This window comes from Miniopterus schreibersii (assembly GCF_964146895.1).
Source record: "Miniopterus schreibersii genome assembly, chromosome: 7".
NCBI lineage: Eukaryota > Metazoa > Chordata > Mammalia > Chiroptera > Miniopteridae > Miniopterus > Miniopterus schreibersii.
In genome coordinates this window covers 62,439,839-62,460,702 of record NC_138108.1, presented here as the reverse complement: position 1 = coordinate 62,460,702, position 20,864 = coordinate 62,439,839, and the positions used below count along the sequence as shown (strand labels likewise).

The following is a 20,864-nucleotide window of genomic DNA, read 5'->3' as shown; positions in this document are numbered from 1 at the left end:
CAGAGGCATCTGGGAGAAGGGAAACAGTTTGAAACGTACTGATACACATCACGGCAAGTGAAGTAAAGGCATCCAGTGGAAACTGGTCAAATTAGTAAATAATGGAAACTGTTTTAGCAACATGTACATATGAAAATTTTGTGATAACTATATATATATATATATATATATACACACACACACACACACACACACACACATATATATGCATTATATATAGCATATATTACATATATATAATCCTATTGTTATAGTTTGAAACTTTTTGAACAAATCACTACAAATAATTAGCTGTAATTCAAAAATTCAAATTTAATTGAAGTACACTACTATTTATAAAGATATTGAGTAGTATCACCTTGGCACCACATGAGTAGTATTATGACACTAAACTGATCTCTTTCTAAAGCTACAGCAACAACGAATTATCAAGTCAATCATCAGAACGCATCTTCTATGCCCAGTGCGAGAACTCTTCCTAAATGGCTGTGTCTGAAACTTACCACCTGTGAGGCCAGACGATGTGCAGTGGTCTTTGTTCCTCATCAGCAGCTCCACTCAACATGTCATGCAGGTTTTGTTTATTTTCCCCGTGACGAAAGCTTGAAGTATCTGACGAGATGCATGTTTTCGAGCATGACTCCTGCATGCGTGAGCTGCCCAGGTTTCCTTGTTGCGCCACGTCACAAGGTCCAGACCCTGACTCGACATTACACAGTAAATTCTCCGAACTTCCCTGCTCCTGCTGGGGAGGAAGGTCCAGGGATGGAGCGGCACTGCCGTGTCCTGTAAGGCTGAGCATCTTCTGTAAATGGGTTGTTTTATGCCTGGGCATGAATCTGTTACAAAAAGGAAATGCAATACTCTTTTAGTGAAGACACTATTTAAAACTTATCCCTTGCCCGGCCGGGCGTGGCTCAGCGGTTGAGCATCAACCTAGGATCCAGGCGATCGAGGTTTGATTCCTGGTCAGGGCACATGCCCGGGTTGCGGGCCTGATCAATGACTCTCTCATCATTGATGTTTCTATCTCTCTCTCCCTCTCCTTTCCTCTCTGAAATCAATAAAGATATATTTAAAATAAAATAAAATAAAACTTATCCCTTACCTTTCTATAAGGAAGTGATGACGATGTATAAATCTGAGAAAAAATAAAGACATAGCAAAAACTCCAGAAAAAGAGCAAAAAGTAGCAGCCGTCAAGAGAAAGTTCAAAAATCTGAAATTGGACCCAATTGTCTTTGAATCGTTTCCAAAGAATGTCCGTGGCTGTAAAGCATGTATCGCACACACAGAAGGTAAGAGTAGAGCCATGGTTCCTCCACCCATCCTTCTGGAGCTTGGCTTCATTGTCCAGGCACCATGTGCCCAGGGCTTATTTTAAGCCTTATTTCATTATCCCATAAAAATGTTTGAACACTGGGCATTTCTGCTCACATGACTTTTCATTAAATCGACCTAGCTAATATTTCGTGAAGTATATTTTATATAACGAACGGTAGAAGCATCTGCAATGAAATCAAGGAGTTCATCATCTACTGGGGATTCAACCAGTAGTGCTCAGAAAAGACAGAGTGGGAGATAGATGTGAACAATCCACTAACTGGGGGGGGGGGGGGGGGCATGGTACATAAAGAACGGACGCTCTAACCTTTAAAACCGAGAACTAGAGATCAACTCCGACTTAGGAAGCAGTAAAGCCTTAAAGAGAGTTTTAGTCGAAGGATTTTGAAAGGCAAGGAGGGGGAGTTCTGGACTGAGGGGACAGTGTGATCAAAGGAAAGGAGTGTGAAAGCACATGAAATCTTCAGGGAATGACATGCAGCCCAAAGAGGCTGGGGCAGGGCCCTGGGACCTGAGGTCTAGAGAGGTAACTGGGCCAGATAACAAGTGCTTTCTGAGTCGCTGACCCATCCAGAGACTCAGCCCCTCCCTTGAATTCCTGAATAAGGGGAGAAACGGAGAGCACAGGAGGAAGAGCCATGGGAGGAGAGCAGTAAGGAATAACTGAAGAGTAGAAAGGGAATCTGTGACTATAATAGCACACAAATGAAGTGAATTAAGAGCCCCAAAAGAATGTGTAAAAAGGGAGTGAAACACTGCACAGGTGCCACAGGAGTTTTTGGCCTTGTTACATAATAGATCAGTGCCCACACCAAGGGCAGTTCCTACGGAGGGAGCAGGCAGAAGCCAGACTGCAGGTTAGGGTGTGTGCACAAGAGAGGTGGGAGCAGAGAAGAAGGGGGGGGGGGCACAGCAGAGAAGGCAAGGCGAGTTTGTTTGTTAGTTTGTTTTGGTTAATCCTCCCCTGAGGATATTTTTTCCATTGATTTTTAGAGAGAGTGGAAGGGAGAGAGGGAGGAGGGGAGAGAGAGAAACATCGATGTGAGAAAGACACATGGATTGGTTGCCTCCCACTCCCCCCAACTGGGGGCCAGGGTGGAACCTGCAACCCCGGTACCTGCCCTTGACAGGGAATCCACCCCACCGCCCTTTGGTGAGCAGGCTGACGCTCCAGCAACTGTGCCACACCAGCCAGGGTAAGGCAAGTTCTTTTTAATAGCGCGAGTGTACACAGGGGATCCACTTGAGGGTTCACTTGTGGATACCTGCTACAGAGGGAACAGGATGTTGATGAAACAAAGTCTTACAAGATGAAAGCAGAAACACACTGTGCGGAATTACAGCAGGAGTTTTGGTGTGTATGTGGGGAAAGTAGGGCCTTGTAAAAGAATTAAACCAAACTTTCTTACAAAGCTGAGGGAAGGAGAGAAAAAGGAAGTTGAAAAACAACAGTTTCAGGTGGGAGGTGTGGAACCTAAGATGTGCCACCAAAGCATTAGGCCAGGTCGTGTACGGAGTTGGATTTTAAGAAGTGAGCTGAGAGAGGGGCTGGTGAGCAACACTAAGGAATGAAGGAATGGTGGGGATTCCCCTGAGAGCTGAAGACAAAGTCTGGCTGTAATATGCTGTGTACATTCCAGAATCAAAAAGCTTATTGAGGGGGCTTCTGTTCTTGTTTCATAAAGCCTTTTGAAAAAAATCGCCTGAATTTATAAGGAGCCCTCCCAACCAAGAAATAAGTTGATGATTATATGCAGATAGAGAAAACGGAAAGAATGGTGCTAACCCCCTTGGTATGCCCTAATAAAATAACTTAATTCCTGATTTACAATGGAAAGAAACTTGGGAATATACAGATTACAGTTTCAGATCTCAGAGGTCCAAAATATTTAAGGGAACTAACCAACTTGCTTCCGGATACAAATTAAAAATACTGAGGAAATTCTAAGGAGCTAAAAATCAATTGAAAAGTTCCCATTGATGAACACAAAAAGTAAAACAAAAATAGAGTATAACAATACCTTCAAGTTCACCTAAGCAAATGGAACAAGTAGTAAGAGAAGGAACATCTGTACATATCAGCAAAACAGTAATAAAACAACTGAGGTAACCTATTTGTTTAATTCAGATAAGGAATGCCAGGAAAGTGTACAAAGGATTTTAATAGAATTACAAGCCCAGTGCACCAAGAATTCACAATTAAAAAAAAATGATGAGCATTAAAACATCATATTTCATTTTCAAAAACAGTATCATGACCCATCTAAGTCATAAAATCCATTTACATTGTCCAGCCTGTGAGCAAAACTGCAAATTAAAAGAGACGGGAGGTTGGCTAAAGGGTTGTAAACAATGGGAACTGGGAGCTGAGGAGGAATTTAGCTGTGGGCAAGGTGCTAGGCCTGCTTTTATTCTGCACGTTCCCTGGATGTTCTCGAGGATGAACAGAACGCCCTGTTCACACAGGCCGTGACGACTGACTTGACGGGTGGCGGTGAATTAGGAGGTGGAGAGATGCGGGTACCAATAGGACAGTAACCCAAAACCCGGCTCACCGATGTGACGAAACTGACAAAATAAAAACAAACCTGCATGCAAACAGGACACATGGAGAGCACTGTTTAGACTGTCTGGGGTTGACGATGCGCGAGCCTGTGCTGATCTGACCAGTAAACCGATATGCCACCTCGTCACCGGTCCTGTTGTACAGGGAAGGAAGACACCAAGTCTGAGGGGGCAGGATGCTGCGCGAATGCGGATTTCATCTGGGTCACCTGATAGCTGTATATGTTGGAAAATTAGAGAGTTCTTAGAAGAGCAATAATTATGATTAAGGCAATGGAAGAATTGATTTATGAGGACAGATTAAAGGAGCTAAATATGAATAGCTTGGCTAAGTGACAACTAGAGGGGTACATAATAGGAGTCTCCAAGGAAAGAGCATAATTATTTAGCCTGCTACAAGGGGGTATAACTAGGAGTAATGAGATGAAATTAAGAATAGGAAAATTTAAGCTGAATTTCAAGAAAAACTCCCTGACGGTATAATTTATTAGCTCATGGAATAAATTCCCTATGGAAATGCTATAGCTAGGGAAAATAATAGGACTGGACAAAATACCAATAAATAATATAGATAATAATCCATTATTTGAAAGAATGTGGTTACATGCTATGCTTTCCTTGTTTATAGTATCTTCTCATATTTTTAATAGTCTATTTATATATAGTAATTGTTACCCAAAGGAGTACTCAGGCAATTAGCTAAATCTAAAAAGAAATACATCCTTCAGGTTTGGGAAGTTAAGATCACCTTAGTCTTCCTAAACTCTGCAGTAGTAAGCTGAAATAATTTTTTACTACTTTGTTTCAGCAGAATTGGTCTTGAAGTAGCTGGACAAATGTATTAGTATTTCTAAAAAATAGACCACAACAAGATAAAATAATCCTCATCTACCATCCCACACAGAGTCTACTGATTCTCTGTGCCACGAAACTCCTATTTTCATAGACATGTTTAATATAAACAATTTATTGCCATAATAGAAATCAAAAAACTTTATTCCAGCTTTCCTAAATGTAGCTCTATGGTCAATTACTTCACATCAATACCAAGATCAAATAGGCATAATACTAACAAGCAGTTTGCTTAATAATAGTCACCACACTAATTAACCCATCCAGAACATTCTTAATCAGACGCTATTTGTAATGTACAGTTAAGAGACACTTGGCAATAAACCGTACTATGCTAAAAAAGAAAATAATACCTTACCGATGGGGGGAAATTGGCTTTTCTATAGAACTGGATAGAATGTCTGTCCTGGCATTAACACAACGACATGTGCAAACAGGCACATGTCTGAACACTTCCTTGCTCCCACTCTGATGGAGGTGCTAATGAGAAGAGGAAGGTCCGAGGCAAGGAGTGAGAGAGTCAGAGGAACACCAGCGAGCTGCCTTGTAGAGCCTACGCCAGGTTGACAATTTAACAATTCCCCATTTTCTCTTAAAGAAATGCTACTGCCCACAGAACACCTTTGAACCTGTTTTTACTTTCAGAAATATTCTGATTACTGTAATCGCTTCCAATCTGTCATTAGCCATGGGACCCCACTCCCACCTTTTTCCAACCAATAGTCAATCTGTGAAACAGAAGCAAAGTCTACCTACTGTACACTCTCCTTTCAGAGGCCCGCCTTTCCTCTCACCTCTGTTCCCTAACAAGGCTCCAGAGCCACTAACACAAAACCCTATTATGTTGGATGACCTTTGAAGGCACAGCTGTAATAAATATTCTCTAGACCTAAATTTGATTGCGTTCCCAACCCCCACATCTAAACAAACCCACCTAGAGCTGAACCTATAGGAAGGGCCAAAGGCCTTATTCAGATTAGTCAGGAAAAGACTAGATTTGAGAGAAGCATTCAAGGCTGTTAAGATTGATGGCAAACACAGGAAATGTTCTAAGCACCTTAGTTATTTCTCCTAAATTTGAGAAGCTAGAGTCCTTTTAGCTGACTAACAGAGGAAGTCAAGAGGAAGGAGTTCAGACAAAGTGAGTCAGGGCAATTTAGGACATTAATATTGGTTCATCTGTTGTTGAAGAGAATGTCATGGCTGAAATGTATGTTATGTGCTACACACTGCTTACAAATGTCTTTTTGAAAGATTTGAATAAAAAGTACTTAATATAGTGAGTCCAATCTATAGAATCTCTTAAATAATACCCACAGATAAGAGTCCTTGAGACTCTTGCTTCTCAGATCAGATCTGGAAGACAACGTGAAAAAAAAAAAGATGCAGAGAGAGTATAATTGATGAAAGATTATTCCAAACTGGAACCAATGAAGAGGGAGGACAGCATTAGCAAGAAGAATAAAGAAACTGGTCTGCATGTGGGGCAGGCAAGGAGAAGGGGCTGACTGAGCTCAGCCTACAGCTGAGGTTTGGAGGAAGGAGAGAGGTGGCTGCTGTGTTGTACCCTTTCGGCCAGGGTTTTACAAGGTGTGTTTTGTGCAACACCAGTTCCATGAGACACGTGTAGGTGGTGTACTAGAGAAGATTTTGTGAGGAAAAAAGTTTGAAAACTGCTGGGTGTAACAAAGTTAAACATTTCTTCACTATAGAACTTCCCAAAGCACATGCTAATGTGTATTATACATGTTCACTCATTCATTCCTTTGTTCATTTAATAACTACTTATTGAGCACCTATTATGTGATAGGAACATTGCATTTATTGTTTCCCAAACTTGACACCTAAAGGAACAAGGAACCTCCCACCCCCACCCCAGCTGACCCAAGGAGGTACCGTAAGAATTAATATTCTACAAAGGATATTCTGGGAAACATTATGAAACACTATTTGAGACTCTGGGAGGTATGCACCCACAGCCAGAGTCTGAAAAGCATGGGAGCCAAATGAGTGGTGGCATATTTTACATTTCAGAGATGATAGAAAGAATGGGAAAGTGCATTCACATGAGAAAATGATGAAAGCCCAAACCAAAGGCCATACACCAAGGCCACACATCAGTAGACCAAAGGAAGTTTGAAAGAAATCAGGAGAACCTGTAAAAAAAATGACAGAAGACGATACGGTTCAAGGCTAATACGGATGACAGCAGAAAAAAATATCATTCTCTTTTATCACAGCGATTTCTGTGAATTCCTGGATAGAAACCATATTGAGAATTGAAGAGAAAGGAAATGGGAATCAAAGATAAGTAACTTTTCCGAAACCAACTGGGAAGACACATCCAGGCAGTTCAGTGATCTAAGTTCTTGGGTGATTTATAACAAAAACTATTCACTGTTTCCAAGCAATGTGTTGGAAATTAATTACAAAATTAACATTTTTAGAATTTAGCCACACAAGCAAATATCCAAGATAATTAAAAAATCATGCTAGCCCACATGTGTCCAATACATCACTTATATGGTAAGCAGATTTATATAAACCTATAAAGTTTAAAAGTAAAAATCTTGATCTAGTGTTCTCATGTGGATACGTACACCCCTTATACCTCTTGCCACACTATCTTCACTAAATAAAGGAATCACAAGCAAAAAAAAAAAAAAAAAAAAGGCCATCATAATTAAAACTAGATGTTGGAGACCACAACATTAAGCAGAAAGACATATTCTTGGTGGTTGGTTGTAGGATGGCTGCTCTTCTGTCCTAGGGATGACTAAGTGCTAATATTCATGAAATAGAGGACATATGTCTACAAAGGCTGTTTCAGTAAGAAGCTCCTGGAAGGACATTATCTGAACAAACTCGAATCACAGATGAGTCCATCACAATCCACAAGCACACAGCACAAAAGCTTTGGGAGAACGGCCATCCACCACCACTGTGGCTGGTTAGCCATGTAGTATCCACATTCAGCATTTGGTGCCTGGACCAAATTTCATCTCCTCCTGTGCAAACTTGAAAAGCCAACATGAAATATTGACGGCAGTCTGAGACGGACTACAAAGAATCTGTCTCGTGACAAGATGGGAAAACAGGACCCCCAGAAACTTGCTGCAGTTCAAGTTAACAAGCAAACTCTATGGAGCAGCCTGAGAAATGCATACCCAAACTAAAAGCAACTTTGTGGTCTTTAAGCTGCCTTCTTAGCCAGTCTGGCCCCAGGGACGACACACTCGGTGAAGACAGTATCTTCTTTTGAAGGCTGCCCTGAAGAGAAGCTTCAGCTTCCTCTCTCCTGCTTAGGGCCATCGTTCTCTGATATCTGTCATAGGAAGAGATGGCATGTTTCCATGAGCCTATTCCTTCTTATTTTTATTTCCCACCATCATTTCTAAAAATCTTTTCTGAAAATCGAACACCTTCCATTCACCTAACTTATACCATTGTTTACATGGCCTCTTCTGACAACATGGTTATTGTGATTAGTGCTATTTAACTTCAATAATTATGCCTCAATTCCCCATTCTCTCCTGATTTCAAAGTGTTGTAGAGTGTATGTGTTGCTAATTTAACTGCAAACTAGTATGAACACTTTGTCTTGTGTAATTTTAGAAAATCCCTTTATAAACCTTTAATATACTTTCCCCATACATAAAATTTAAGGTCCTTATAAATGTTTGAGAATAAGAAAAGCTATCTTGCATGTTGGCGGAACAAATTTTTATCAAATCCAGAGCCATTCTTGTGAACATATGTATGCCGACTGCTCATGCTCTCCCCTCCTTCCCCAAAACAGCTCTCTCAGAATGTCAACAAAACCCTCTAGTTTATACAAGGTTTACTACAGTAATTCAACACAGTTAGCAAAGTTGTAGGCTTTTTTCCGCAAAAAAGAAATCTTAATTTTTCTACCCCCACTTTAAGCACTCTCCACCCACTCGTGTTTAATTCCCTAAGATCCTCATATTACTTTCTGATTCCCCATCTCCTGGCCACCCCGACCCCCCACCAAGCACCTCCTTGCATCCTAAACTGGAACTAAGCCCCACTTTGCATCCAGCCCCGAATTATGCCCTGCTCTCCATTGTTGGTCTTGTTGGAAACTGATCTTCAAATCCCTCAATGTATTAATCACCTTCCACGCTCAATGTGTTACAACCTTCAAAAGGGGCAATTCCTTAATTCAAGGGAAATGATCACAGAATAATAATTTCATTTATTACAGTACCACAGTAAGCTTATGAGAAAGATTATTTTGGGAGAACAGGTGGAGAGAAATCGCTGTGAAGCACCTTAAGTAAACTCACTCAAGGAATGCACATGTTGAAGGGAGGAAGATCCGGGCTGTACTGGTACATAGGGTAGCACTGGCACCTCCTGTATTTGCAAAGTTATTCAAATCACTCAATTTTTCTGAACTTCAGTTTCTTAATCTATAAAATGGAATAATATGTTTTTGCAAATTTATTGTGAGGATTAAAAGAGAATGTGTCGGTAATGACGTGTGGAGTAGCTGAGTAAATCTACATGAACTTGCCATTCCCTTGCTCCTTCAGGCAATATCCATACTCATGAGGTTATTCTTTTTTTTTTTAAAGGTAAAGACCATTTATTTTCTTTCTTTTTTAAAAAAATTTATCTTTATTGATTTCAGAGGGAGGAAGGGAGAGGGAGAGAGAGAGATAGAAACATCAATGATGAGAGAGCCATTGATCGGCTGCAGCCGGCAACCCGGGCATGTGCCCTTGACAGGGAACCGAACCCTGATCGCCTGGATCCCAGGTCGAAACTCAACCGCTGAGCCATCTTGGGTAACTGGGAAATTTCAAGTTAGTCAGTGAGTGAGTCACTGGGTTAAGTGAATCAACAAATATTCATTCAATAAACACTTAAGCTCTTTCTATCTGCAAGAGGTTATGTCTGTATTTACAAAGCTTTTAGTGAGTATGTAGTAACATTTCATACTGACTTATTTTGGTCTTTTAGCTCCTCAAATTTTAAATTATCCATATTATCTTTAATCTAAACTGTATTTACTGATGCCATTACTAAAATGATTTAATTATTATCATTATTATTTATAAATCCTCACAGGAGGATACTTTTTCCATTGCTTTTCAGAGAGAGTGGAAGGGAGAGAGAGAGAAAGAGAGAGAGAAACATCGATGTGAGAGAGACACATGGAATGGTTACCTCCTGCACAAGCCCTGACCAGGCCAAAGACTGAGCCTGCAACTGAGGTAGGTGCCCTTGACAGGAACTGAACCCGAGATCCTTCACTCTGCTGGCTGATGCACTAACTATTGAGCAAAACAGGCTAGAGAAAACTGATCTCATTTTTAAATTCAAACTTAATAACTTGCTCATCTTGTTTCATTAATAGCTCAGAAGCAAAGTTTCAAAACCTGCTATCCATTCACCACACCTAATTTAATAATAATAAATAAAAAAGGAAAAAAGTTCTTAAATGTGGATGTGAACTCATCTCTTTCAAGCAAGAGGAAGTAGTTGTTTCTCATGTGTACAACTCAGTGAGCTGCTTTGTAAGCATTTACCTTGTTGGCAAATAAATGTTCTCACTCTTCTGGGAATCCCAGGTTTGTTACAGTACCAATAAAGCATTGAAGAGAACTCTAGAAATAATCTCTAATCATGTGTTCTGTTCCATGATTTTTTGTTTGGAAGCCAGTAGTTGAGGCTGAAAACAGAATGGGAAAATTTGCTGGTACTAAAGAAAGGATCGTTTTCTTCCTTCCAAACAAATAGAAGAATTCCCCTATGACAGTGTTTCCAATGGGGGAGTGTCCTTTAGAGTATGACATCATTTTACTTGAATTGGGTTCCCCCAAAATCCCTGTGTTGAAGCCCTAACCCATATGTGGAGATAGAGAGGGTCTTTAGGAGGTAACTAGGGTTAAATGAGGTCAAAAGTATTGGGCCTTAATCAGATAGGACTGTGGCCTTACAAGAAGAGGAAGAGATCTCTCCTTCACTCTCTCCTTTGCCACCTCCATTCCCACCACCAAGTGTGAGGACACAGCCAGAAGCCAGCCATCTGCAAGCCAGGAAGAGCAACCTACCCAGAACCAACCACCCTGGCACCCTCATCTCAGAAGTCCAGCCTGCAGAACTGCGAGAAAATACACTTCTGTTGTTTATACCACCAGTCTAATACCATGGCAGCCTGAGATGACTAACACAGCTGGATACTGTTGTGAAGAAAGCAGAGAGGGTCAACACCATGACGTGTGAAATTTCCTGAGCAGAGTATCCGGAAACCAATGGGGGAGGAGGTGCTATGTTTATACTGACATTCACTGACAAGAGAATGTTATAAAAGAGAGAGCTGACTATCAAATGTGATAAGAGAATGTAGGGGACACACAGGAGACAATATTTGTGAATTTTATTGTGAAGTAAAATGTTACTTCTTTAAATTAAATATAAATTTTAAAAATAGATAATTGAGTTTTAGAAAAGAAATTTTTCTGAGAATTTTGCTTGGTTGTGAATAGTCATTAATCTCTCTGAATCTGGGCTTTCTCATCTGTTCAGTGAGAACAAGGCCATTCCTAGGCTTCTCTCAGAAGAAGAATACGGATTAAAACATCTAATAAAATTTACTAAATAGCCTACATTTATTAGTAAGGGGCCAAATGGCATACTGGGTCATGCAGAGCTCTAAGCATATTGTCTGGTTTCGAATTCAGGACCTATCACATATTAATTGACCTGGGGAAAAGGTCTTTTGTCTAAGCGTCAGTTACCTCATCTGTAAAATGGAGATAATACTAAAGCTGCCTTGCAGAATTATGTTATCCATGCTGCCTGGCAAACAGTGAGAGCTCAGTAAATACTGTTATTTTTTATTGATGGTAATAACAGTGAAGATCATCAGCAGTATGTTGTCATCGTTACTCAAGAGAAAACACAACAGTCTAAAAACTCCAGTCTCTGACTGTACTGACCTTCTCAGAGTTAAGCCTACTTTATAAACCAGAGACCCAGGCCTTCTTAAAGACGCCTTTCTCCTAACTATTCCAAGTTACACTTTAGCTATTCATTTATTCATTTTTACAAATGTTACTTAGAAAGAATTTTCTCAAAGCCCTGCTCGAGTCCCCCTGGTCCTCTGTGTTCACACTGGGCTGCCCTGAACTTTCAGATTTAAGGCCTGCATTTTAATACGTTACCATATTGTCACTTGTATAGCAATCAAGGATTTGTACTCATGCCTAGAGGCACATTAATTACAAAAAGTTCCAATGTTACGAATAAAAAAAATATACATTCCACCCTTTCTGTTTTGCTTGTTTCCCACGGTACTTTTCTCTGTGGTTCCCTTTTCCTCGTGTTTCCTTTTGCACCTTCATTTTTTTTTCTAACGGAGCGGTTCCATCCTCACACTTCTTAAAGCTGCATAAACCAAGAAAGTAAAAGCAGGAAATTTAAAACATCAGTTCCCAGGTCTCTGAAGCATGAACAGATGGGCATCCAGGCTCCAGCCCTTTTATTTCCTTTTCCCCTTGCCCCGAATAAATAAAAATGACCAGCAAACGCGACTTCCAGCGCAGCCCCCTTTCCTCACTCCCGCAGTAAATGCTGCGGCGCCAGTGCTGACTCTCTTCAAGGTCTCACTCGCGCCCTAATTATTAAGCCACAGAAACGAACTTTATTCCAAACCAAGGTTACAAGATACAATTTTGTGAATTTGGCATTTGAATCAAAGCTTTTATGTGTACCAATGAGTGTACAAACACTTCCACGTCAGGCTTTTATACTTTCCAGAACTTCTAAGTTTGGAAAAAGGGGAGTAAAAAGGTAACAGGTGCGTAAATTGCTGGCCTAGAACTAGACTGTAACCAAGGCCTGAAGGTAAAGAAAGGCCTGAAAATAACACAGTCAAAATCCCGAGTGGAAAGGTTCAGAGGGTGAAACAGTCAGTCACCGCTGAAGAAAACCTGCAGCGCCTACCACGTGCCAGGCAAACAGGTGCCCTGATGGAACCCACGACCTGGAGGGCGCTGCGTCAGGGAAGACTGGGTATCATGACTGTGAGATGAAAACTCGGACCTGAGAGGGGTTAGTGCCAAGGAAGGCTCCCTAGAGAAGGTGACCTTTCAGCTGGCACCTCCGTGATGATTACAGGTCAGCCAGGTGTGGGAGTGAGAGGTGGTCATGTGCAAAGGGCCTATGGAGAGAACACGGTCCAGGAGTAAAACACAAAATATGACCGGAGCATTAAGTAGGTGGGAATTGGTAAAAAATAAGGCCCAAGCCTGGCCGGCATGGCTCAGTGGTTGAGCATAGCCCTATGATCCAGGGGATCTTGGTTCAATTCCTGGTCAGGGCACATGCCTAGGATACGGGCTTGATCCCCAGTCGGGGGCCTGCAGGAGGCAGCCAGTCAATGACTCTCTCATCGTTGATGTTTCTATCTGTCTCTCTCCCTCTCCCTTCCTCTCTTTGAAATCAATAAAGATATATTAAAAAAAAAAAAAAAAAAAAGGCTCAAGAAATAATGAGGGGAGGCCTTTCTGCTCTTAATAACATAAGTGAAGCAGTTTGGAGCCATTTGGGAAGTGTAGAGTCAGACTGGGTCTGAATAAACACTGACTGCAGTGCGAAGAAAGGATTGTGGGGGAAACATGGCAGAGCAAACGCCAATTTTAAGCGCCCTTGCCTTCTGAATCTCCGCTAAAATGGTATGGGAATTTTTTGAAAAGTATAGACTCTGAAGGACGAAGAAAAAACTGAGAAAGATGACAACAGAAAAGAAATGTCAACTGAATTTCAGGAGACAGAGAGCAGAGGGATGAGTGTTATTTGAGCAGAGAGAAGGCAGACCGTGTCTATAAGCGCAGGTGACTGCTCGTGCATGTGGGTTAGCTAAGCAGCAGCAGCTCATTTGCTCCAGAGAAACTCCAAAAGGCTCAGGTTTTGGACACATCAAGTGCCTCTGAGGTGCACTTGCAGAGCAGAACTAAAAACAGAACTGGGAGCAATTCTACATAAAGTGAACTCAAACCTTCTAACCTCCCCAAGTCCATGCAGCCAGACAACTATCTCGCCTCTCCACCCACCTCCCACCTCAACACCAGACAGGTGGCTTCTTCACTACCGGGCTAAACTAAGGAGACCTGGCAAGGCTAAAGGCAGAGGCGAGGGAAACTGAAAGTAAGCCCATTTATTGGTGAGGTCTCTCAGCCCCCTTCCCCATTTGGCTCCCAGACGTCTGGGGATTCCCCTTCCAGATGATTACAGGAGCCTCTCTGGAAATCAACTGTACTGACCTAGTGACACTAACAAGACAACAAGACAAGTGAATCCCTGTTTGCTCACCCCATGAAAAAGGCCACTAGTCAACAAGCCCTGTCTCTAAAGTTCTAATCATCTCACTCTCAAAAATCAGTGGAGAGCCAGGTCAGCAGACACCGAGGAAAACTTTCAACACAAAATAAATATGACAAAGCAAACAAATATAAAAAAGGATCTTGGAAGAAACTGAGACAACATGGAGAGTAGAAAATTTCTTTTTAAAAATCCTATAATATCCATACGGACAAAATAAGATTTTGCATCTATGGTGGAGAAAATAGGATACAATAAGAAAGGACATTCGAGAACAAAAAAGAGTGCTTGCAAATAAAAATATCATAACTTTAAAAAAAATCAACAGAAGAATGGGAAGATAAAGTTGAGAAAATCTTATAGAAAGCTGAACAAAAATAGAAACAAAGAGAAAAAATAGAACAAACTTAGGTCAATCTAAGGTTCAATACTGACTATTAGGAACTGAAGAAAGTAAATCCTGAGAAAGTCATGGGGGAGAGAAATGAAACAAATATAAGAAAATTCTTTGTACTGAAGAAAATAAGTGCCCAGCAAAAGAATGGAACAAAAATCCAATCCAAGTAGAATCATCATGGAATTTCAGAGCACCAGTGATAGAAAAGAAGCCTACTACCCTTTGGGAGAGCAAGCATGGGGAGTCATGTGCAAGGGATCAGAAAAGGACTGGAATCAGACTCTTCAACAGAAGTTCAAAAAGTAGAAAACAATGGAACATGGTCTCACACTTATGAGGAAAATGATTTTCAAAGGCAGCTCAAAACTCAGTGAAATATCAATCAAATGTGAGAAAGGATAAAGTTGTTTTCAGACAGGCAAGGTCTTAAGAAATTTCAGCTCCCATGTATGTATCTTGAGGAGATACTGGTCGATGGACCCCACTAAAATGAGAAAGTAATACAAAAAAGAGAAATACATGGAATTCAGGAACTAGTTGACTCAAGGGTCCAGAAAGCAACAAAAACAAGCAGAAGAGAATCGAGGCCTCCAGGATGGAGGTGTCCAAGAAGAAAACAGAAACAGCTCTGACCATATAAAAAAGATGAATGAGTTACAGAGCTTGGGAATGAATTTGTGAGAGTAATACAGAAACCAAGTAAATAAAACCAATGTGCTAATTAGCTCCAAGAAAAAGTGAAGAGTTGTTCAGGGAAGGAAACTTAATCATAGAATACAATGCTGCTCAGCAGGGAACAGTTTTCACATAGAAAAATGCTAGAAACACAGAATGTTTAATTAAGTAAAAGTGGAGATATAGCCCTATTAGAAGGATAGGGTGAGAGAAAGAGAGTATGTGTGTGCGCACATGTGCATGCCCATACTGTAAGAGAGCCAACTAAATCATCGTGTCTCCTGGTAAGAAGTCAATAGATAGATAATATTTCATATCTTAAAAATAGAGAAATAGCAAAATAAGAAACAAAAGTTTTGTTAGTGGTAGCCTCTGGTGGGAAAGAGGCAACTTAGGGGTCAGTAGGACTAGAAAAAGATATTTTCCTTTGTATTACAGACCTTTTAAAACTACGTATTTTCCTGAGAATTCATTTATTTCCATAATCTCTGGAAATTTCTTGCCCAAATATCTTTGAATACTGCCTCTAATATTTTTCTCTAATTTTTTCTTCTGGAACTCCTATTAGACATGTGTTTTTGTTACCTTATTTTTTATTTCTTAAGATCTAGCTTCTAGGTCACTAATTCTCTCTTCACACATATCTAATACTTAACATATCCACTAAATTAATTTTTAAAATATTTTTTACTGATTTTTATAGAGAGGGGAAGGAGGAGAGAGAGAGAGAGAGAGAGAGAAACATTGATATGAGAGAAACATCAAATGGCTGCCTCCTGCACGTCCCCTACAGGGGATGGATCCTGAAACCCAGGCATGTGCCCTGACAGGAAAATGAACCCGCAACCTTTCAGTGCACAGGAAGATGCCCAACCAACTAAGCCACACCGGTCAGGGCTCCACTGAGTTAATTTTGATGAATATATAAAAATTCCACTTAGTCCTTTTAAAAATATGCATAATTTTATAGAATCCTTTTTTATTTCTCATGTTTTATTTTTATGCTATTCATTGTTTTTAAAACCTAGTTTGTCTTCCCTATCCAGAAGTTTTAGTATCTAAAGTTCTTAAAAGTCTAACTTACAGTAAATTTTTAGAGCCAGTTTCTGATTTGTTAAACTAGAACAGATACCAGACAGGAAGCATCAGAAGAGAAGATTTTGAGGAGGAGGAATGACGGTTAGTTCACATTTAGAGATTGATCAGTATGCCGGGGGAGAGCTACAGATTCACCAAAGTGAGGCAATGGAGGCAATAGGTTTGTAACGTAAGTTTTATTCTTCCTTAAAAAAAAAAATCTCGCAGCTTTCTAAATTCCAAATATTTACTTAAACTATTTGGCAACCAGCAGGCATTTATAGAGTGCCCACTCAAACTCAAATCTCTGCTGTTATAGGAAAAAGAATTAGAAAAAAAAAATCTGACATTTTAATGTATGGCTGGGTTTACCTCTTCTAAGCTTTTTAAAGAGATGTATGTTAGTTGTTTAAAGATCACGCCAACCCAAGGTCATCTTTCTGGACATGCTGGTCATTATTTTGAGGTTCAACATTAATTGTAAAGGAGTTCTTTTACTTTCCACCTTAAAAAAAATATCCTTTCTTTGAACAGTGGGTTCATGAATAAGGGCAAATATTTTCAGTAGAGACTTATATATCCACTCACAGTTTGTACTAATATTATTGTGGATCACAACCACAGAGATGTACAAATATCTCTTTAAGTACTAAATGAGATATAAGTAGAAACTGCATACCTTTAACCATAGAGTAAATGTCCTAGGAAAAGTAACCATTTTGTGGAGTTCTCATAAAACAAACAAACAAAATTCTTGTAATCTTCAATATGTAATTATTCCATAATTGAGCTGTACTGAGATTCTGTATCTTGTTGGCATGGGCTACTTTAAAGTAGTGTATAGGCCACCTGAACTGTCAATACATGCCCTGTTTATACACATTTAACACACAGCAATGTATGGCAGGGCATAACTGACTTCTAAGAGTGTCAAAGGGCAGATTAATCTAGAACTGAATGTTAGTTTGGGAGTAGAGATCGCGAATGGTCAGAGGGCCGTGCAGCGAATGGCAGAAGGCCATCTAAAACCAGTCCATGAGTACATGTATTCCAACAGAGAATTACAGACAATAAGCCACTGAGACGCCGTCTTGCTATAGTTCCTTTGTTAAGCCAGAAACAACATTTCAATTTTATAGAGCTGGAGTTAAAACAAATCTTATTCTTTACTTCCCTGTAGTAAACAAATGAGCAAAATCAGCTCTACTGCCTCACAGGTTTATGGTCCACAGTAGACACTCAATATGTACTTGCTGAATGAACGAATGCCCTGGAATGAAGAAATGGAAAGTGTTACGCACACTCTAGTCTGTACTTTTCTGGGTCCTTACTGTTTCTGTATACTTACATGTGATTTGGGAGTCTGAGTATGTTTTATTTAGGTAGTTTGCATATGTGAAGTTGCAAGAGGTAAGGTTGGTTGAAGGGTAATTATTTCTTGATGGAAGAATATAAAAAGTATAAACAGCTCAGCTATTGCTTAAGCAAACTCAGCTCTTCAATGCTGATCTACAATGCAAATAGTATACAGAATAAGGCTTCATTAAAGAGTGACTGTCACATCGACAGGAAAGAGAATGAAGGCCTGCTATGCAGTATTATTAGTTATATTGAATTTGTTGTCACCAAGATCAACAAAATACTGCTTCGAAAGACTACACACTGTGACACAGAAATAGCTTTGCATTACAGAGCACTCCTCTGATATCATTATTTTTTCATTTTACTGTAATGGGGTTATACCTCTGGAAGTAATGAATATCCATTTATCAATGGCTTGGGTCACTATTTAAAAAGTAATAAACTAATTAGGAAGCATCTTTAAAAACATCATCAGTGATAACTGATGACCCATTTGAGAGAGAAAAAATTAGATATTATCACATGATACGTCCACAACACAAAATAACTACGTCACACAATGTGAAATGGGACTTTTCCTATTATTTTGTCATTTCAACTGGGGTTCTAACACCAAGAATTAATACCTACAAATGCTCAAAAGGGGTCTGCAGGACTTGCTCAAGGTGGAAGCCCAGGCCGCTTGACTCTCATTCATTACTCTCTAGCAGCCTAAATATGAGGAGGAAATTCCCAGGAGTAGATGGACTGCATGAGAACCCCTCAGAGAAATGTGGGACATTTGCTGGAAGAGGAGACGGGCATCTCTTCCCCTAAACTGGAGACTGCGAAGCTGCCGAAACTCAAAAGCCTTGCCACCTCCTGTTCCCAGAACAGAGCTCAGAAGTGTTCTTGGGAGAACCTATGTCAAACCCCCTAAAATACAGGCATAGATCCTGATGAGAGCCCTAACTTCAAGATTCTCAGGTAGGCCTGGCTGGCGTGGCTCAGCGGTTGAGCATCAACCTAGGATCCAGGAGATAGAGGTTTGATTCCCGGTCAGGGCACATGCCTGGGTTGCCAGTTCCATCCCTAGCAGGGGGCGTGCAGGAGGCAGCTGATCAATGACTCTCATCATTGATGTTTCTATCTCCCACTCTCTCCCTCGCCTTTCCTCTCTCCGAAATCAATAAAGATATGTTAAAAAAAAAAAAAAAAAGATTCCCAGGTAGGAGGATGACTGAAGTCCACGTGGCAGGGCAAGAAGAAAGGCAGCCATGGAAACAGACTCCATTGTCACCATTTGGAAGGGAAAGGACACCTATTTTTTCTCTCTCCCTGTAGCCCCTGTGGAGGGAAGTCATGCACTACATTGAAAGCGACATGCTCCAAGAGGAAGTGATCAGAAGTCACCCAGAGAGGGTTTCATCCCTGATAGGAAATACCTCTGTGCGTAAGGTCTCCACAGGAGTCTCAAGTCTCAGAAGAACACACCTGCTTGCCACACAAAAGAGCTGGCGTTTGGCTATTTCCTGACACAAGGCATTTGACACCCAAGAGAGATCCTCAAACAGCACCAGCTACATGACAAGCCTTCCTCTCTTTTCCTCCAGTTCTTCCTCCAGTCCAGACCCTGCGGCAGGAGCTGAAGGGAGGGGAAGAGGCATGGAAGGAGGTCTGTCTCCCTGGCTCACGGAGCCGGCTGGACTTGACGGCTAGAAGGCAGGAGCAGCTTTGCTTGCCCTCTGCCATGGCTTCAAACGCTCTCTAGAATCTCCTTCCTGTTGGTGACAACTTCAGCAGATCCCTTGGCTTCCCGGCTTCTGATTATTTTCTTCTGGTACCCTTGGCATTTCTTTCTTTTCTCCCTCGCATGTTAAAATCTAGCAATCCGAAAAGAGTTTTTAAACAAGGCACTAAAGTTAGAAACCACAAAAGTAAAGAACCAATTTGTCTGTGGAAAAATAAAATATTTTAATATATCAAAAGCTCCATAAATCAACTGAAAGGCAACATACAAAAGTGAAAGGAATATTTGAAACATAGACAACAGATGAAGAATTAATCAGTTAACTCTTAGAAATCAAGGGGGCTAGCTGTCAGGAAACCCCAGGTTCAGGGAGCTCTGCGACTATGTGACCTAGCAGCTGTGTGACTTCAGGTGATTCATTTAACGTCTCTGGGCTTCAGTTTCCTCATCTGTAAAGGGGGATTATATCATTACCTACTTCAGTGGGGTGTGAGGAGAATTACGTAATCTAAGGCGTGTAGAGCACTTAGCACAGTGTCCAGCAAAGAGTCTGTCTCCAATAAACATCAGGCCTGTATCATTGTCACCATCATCAAATCTCCAAGTAGCTAGTTATGTGCAGTAAAAATCACTTTGTAAGCTTCTTCCTCCTTTTTGGGGGGAGGGGGGTCTTTATTGCCATTCTTTCCCACAATAAACATGTATTACTTTGGTTGGAAAAATACACAAACTATTTCAATTACAAAAAATAAGCATAAAGGCATCTGAATAAGAATAACTCTGCCAGTGTTATTAAGTAGAGAGAGGCAGCTACATGTTTCTCAGGTGGGCTAGAGCTGATCACCCCACTGAGTTTGTTATATGGAATGCCCCTCAGAGTTACTGAGCAGGCAGAAGGGTCCCTCATTGATAGAAATAAATATCTGAGCATGAATTATGTTTCCACTGATCAGTATATACACACACAAGACATGAGAAAGGCATACAGCTTTAGAAACATTCACAGGAACAGGATCGAGCATTTGGTCTCACAGCTTTATGCCATGTTGTCACGTCAGGTTTTACTTGGGTATCATATCACTTCATTTACTCTAAGGAAAAATTACTCCCAGGACTCAGTTTCCTTTACTGGCATCGCCATTCATTCCAGGCACAACTTTATAAAAATAGGGCGAGTGGAAAGATACTGATGTCATTGTCAGATGAAGCAAAACCACATGAGAGGCGGTGGCTCTGGTGCTCATTTAGGTTAGATCGAAGCGAGAGGGAAGCAGTTCTGGGATGTATGTGTCATAGTATTTGAAATGGCCGCCGCCCTCCACAAACAAGCCCAATTTACAAGAGAGGAACACCGAAGGTAGAAGGGGGTTTCCGTTTTTAAACTACGTTACTAAGTACACATTTGCTTCTAAACTTTAAAGCTGTGCTGAATCGCATTTGGATAGAGTTATAGCATTGCTTTAAACACACACACACGCAGACACACACACCATGGAGGTAATCCAGTGC

The 20,864-nt window shown here is 40.7% G+C and overlaps 1 protein-coding gene across 3 annotated transcripts in view; it reads right to left on the bottom strand.

Moving 5' to 3' along the window:
- The window catches only part of GTDC1 (glycosyltransferase like domain containing 1), a 337,642-nt gene that overhangs the window by 57,398 nt on the left and 259,380 nt on the right, over positions 1-20,864 (bottom strand). For all 3 annotated transcript variants that reach the window (XM_081143377.1, XM_081143376.1, XM_081143378.1), the window contains one exon: positions 504-839. In XM_081143377.1, the coding sequence (XP_080999503.1) occupies positions 504-839 (336 nt within the window). The remainder of the gene's footprint in view (positions 1-503; positions 840-20,864) is intronic.